Below are 2,914 nucleotides of genomic sequence, written 5' to 3' on the forward strand. Positions count from 1 at the left end.
GCGCGCGCGCGTGTAGGTGTGTGTGTGTGTGTGTGTGTGTGTGTGTGTGTGTGTGTGTGTGTGCGTGCGTGTGTGTGTGTGTGTGTGTGCGTATGTTCATGTGTGCGTGCGTGCGTGTATGTCGCTGCGTGCGTGCGTGTATGTCGCTGCGTGTGCGTGCGTGTGTGCGTGCGTAGATGTGTTAATGTGTGCGTGCATGCGTGCGTGTGTGTGTTCATGCGTGTGTGTGTGCATGCGTGCGTGCGTGCGCGTGCGTGTAGGTACGTGCGTGCGTGCGTGTATGTCGTTGCGTGTGGGCGTGCGTGTATGTTCCTGCGTGTGTGCGTGTGTGTGTGTGTGCGTGCGTGTGTGTGTGTGTGCGTACGTGCGTGCGTGCGTGTTTGCGTGCGTGCGTGTACACTTCGATCGATCGCACGCCCCGCCTCGTGTCCAACATTAATCACTGAGCCGTAATCCCGTAAAGAAGCCTCAGTAACACGATTACCATGGCAGCAGCAGCCAGCGACTTATGACCACAGTGTTATAACCATAGTAACAGCAGGTATATCGTCTGCTGCTGCTGCTGCTGCTGCTGCTGTTGCTGCTGCTACTGCTGCTACTGCTGCTGCTGCTACTGCTGCTGCTTCTCCTGCCGCCGCTGTTGCTGCTGCTGCTGCTACTACTGTTGCTGCTGCTGCTACTACTGCTGCTGCTGTTGCTCCTGCCGCTGCCGCCGCTGCTGCTGCTCCTGCCGCTGCCGCCGCTGCTGCTGCTACTGCTGTTGCTGCTGCTGCTACTACTGCTGCTGCTGCTGCTGCTGTTGCTGCTGCTGCTGCTGCTACTGCTACTGGCGTCTGCTCTTCATGCCGATAGTGAAGTGTTTGCTCGTGTGAAGCAGAACCGCACGAGAGAGCGAGCGAGAGTGAGTGTGTGTGGAGAGAGAGGTAGAGAGCTGGAGAAGGAGCGAGTGTGTGTGGAGAGGGAGGTAGAGAGGGGGAGAAGGAGCGAGTGTGTATGAAGAGGGACGGAGAGAGAGAGAGAGCGAGAATGAGAAGGTGTGTGTTTGGAGAGGGAGGGAGAGAGTGTGTGTGCAGAGAGAGGGAGAGTGTGTGCGTGGAGAGGGAGGGTGAGAGTGTGTGCGAAAGAGGTGAGTTGAGAGTGAAATAAGTTTCAGCGGGAAGGCCAGCAGTAGATGGGACTTCAGATTGGCTGCTCCGCTTGAACGTAAAGACAGTTCGATAAAGATCGTATGGGTGAGGACTAAGGTTACTGTTATGTTATGATTAAGGTTGAGGTTATAGATCGAGTCAATGATGTTAGTGGTTAGAGTTACTGTTCGGGTTATAATTGCGGTTAGGGTTAGGACTGGAAGATTTTAATGGGGTAGGGCTAGTGTTATGGTTAGGACTGGAAGGTTTTAGTGGGGTAGGGGTAGGGGTGGTGTTCGTGCTAGGGTTAGGGTTAGGCATAGGGTTAGGATTAGGGGTAGTGTTATTGTTAGTGCTAGGGTTAGGGTTAGGGTTAGTGTTAGTGTTAGGGCTAGGAGGTTAGTATTAGTGTTTGGGCTAGGGTTAGGGTTAGGGATAGGATTAGGGTTAGGGTTAGGGTTAGGGTTAAGGTTAGAGCTATGAGGTTAATGTTAGCGTAGGGGTTAGGGTTAGAGCTATGAGGTTAATGTTAGCGTAGGGGTTAGGGTTAGAGCTATGAGGTTAATGTTAGCGTAGGGGTTAGGGTTAGAGGTAGCTACATATACACGTATATCACAGCTATAGTTGATATTATATGTAGGTACATGTAGCAGACGTGTGGTCGGTAGCTATAATGCAGGTGCACCTCACCGACGATGTCTTTCCTCTGCAGCTTCGTGAGGATAGTTTTCACCCGCAGCTGGCTCTCTAACAGTTCCTCACATGATGACGTCTCTGCCCCCTGGCGACGGTTGCCATGGCAGCTGATTGCCACAAACCAGCGTGCCGCGCTATGCGCTTATACAATTACACGATTTCAAATCAAAAACATCGCGCGGTTGGCTTTTCTCTCCCCCCCCCTCCCACCTCCACTTCCCCCGCCTCCGCCTCCGTGTCTGGCTTTTCCTTGAAGATGATTCTCACTTCTGACTACGTCACGGGGATGTAATCACGTGGTGTATATATATATATTTTTTTTTTAATTCGGACCAATTTTTTTATATTAATTTTACTTATTTATTAGTTAGTATTTACTTCGGTTACGTAATTACTGACGGAGCGTCGCAGTGGTCAGTGTCGGGAGTTGCGTCGTGGACGTGACGTATGCGAATAAATGCGTACGTCACCAAACTGTCGGCTGCCAATTGAGTTGCTGTTGTCGTCTGCATGGCGTTGTCTAGTTGTGTCCGCACGTGCTTAGTGTTGTGTGTACCTCGCCTTCTTCCTGTATTACGGTCCTGTGGACACAGGGACGCAGACGACAAAATTGACACAGGCAGTAACAGACGCACAAAAGGTCTCCGTCTCATTCTCTCTGTCTTACGGTCTTGTGGACACAGGGACGAAGACGACAAAATTAACACAGGCAGTAAACAGACGCACAAAAGGTTTCCGTCTCATTCTCTCTGTCTTACGGTCCTGTGGACACAGCGACGCAGACGACAAAATTAACACAGGCAGTAAACAGACGCACAAAAGGTTTCCGTCTCATTCTCTCTGTCTTACGGTCCTGTGGACACAGCGACGCAGACGACAAAATTAACACAGGCAGTAAACAGACGCACAAAAGGTTTCCGTCTCATTCTCTCTGTCTTACGGTCCTGTGGACACAGCGACGCAGACGACAAAATTAACACAGGCAGTAAACAGACGCACAAAAGGTCTTCATCTCATTCTCTCTGTCTTACGCTCCTGTGGCCGTCAACTATAGGCCTAAGTGCTACAGGTTGCTGGTTGTACTTACATTA

At 51.1% G+C, this 2,914-nt stretch overlaps 1 protein-coding gene across 1 annotated transcript in view; it reads left to right on the forward strand.

Moving 5' to 3' along the window:
- The first annotated feature begins 2,079 nt into the window (after positions 1-2,079).
- LOC106817893 (rab effector Noc2-like) overlaps positions 2,080-2,914 on the forward strand; it is a 6,167-nt gene continuing 5,332 nt past the window's right edge. The window contains exon 1 of the mRNA XM_014822603.1: positions 2,080-2,111. Coding sequence (XP_014678089.1) covers positions 2,080-2,111 — 32 coding nt within the window. The remainder of the gene's footprint in view (positions 2,112-2,914) is intronic.

The sequence above is a fragment of the Priapulus caudatus genome, unplaced genomic scaffold, assembly GCF_000485595.1.
Source record: "Priapulus caudatus unplaced genomic scaffold, Priapulus_caudatus-5.0.1 Scaffold1913, whole genome shotgun sequence".
Lineage (NCBI taxonomy): Eukaryota > Metazoa > Priapulida > Priapulimorpha > Priapulimorphida > Priapulidae > Priapulus > Priapulus caudatus.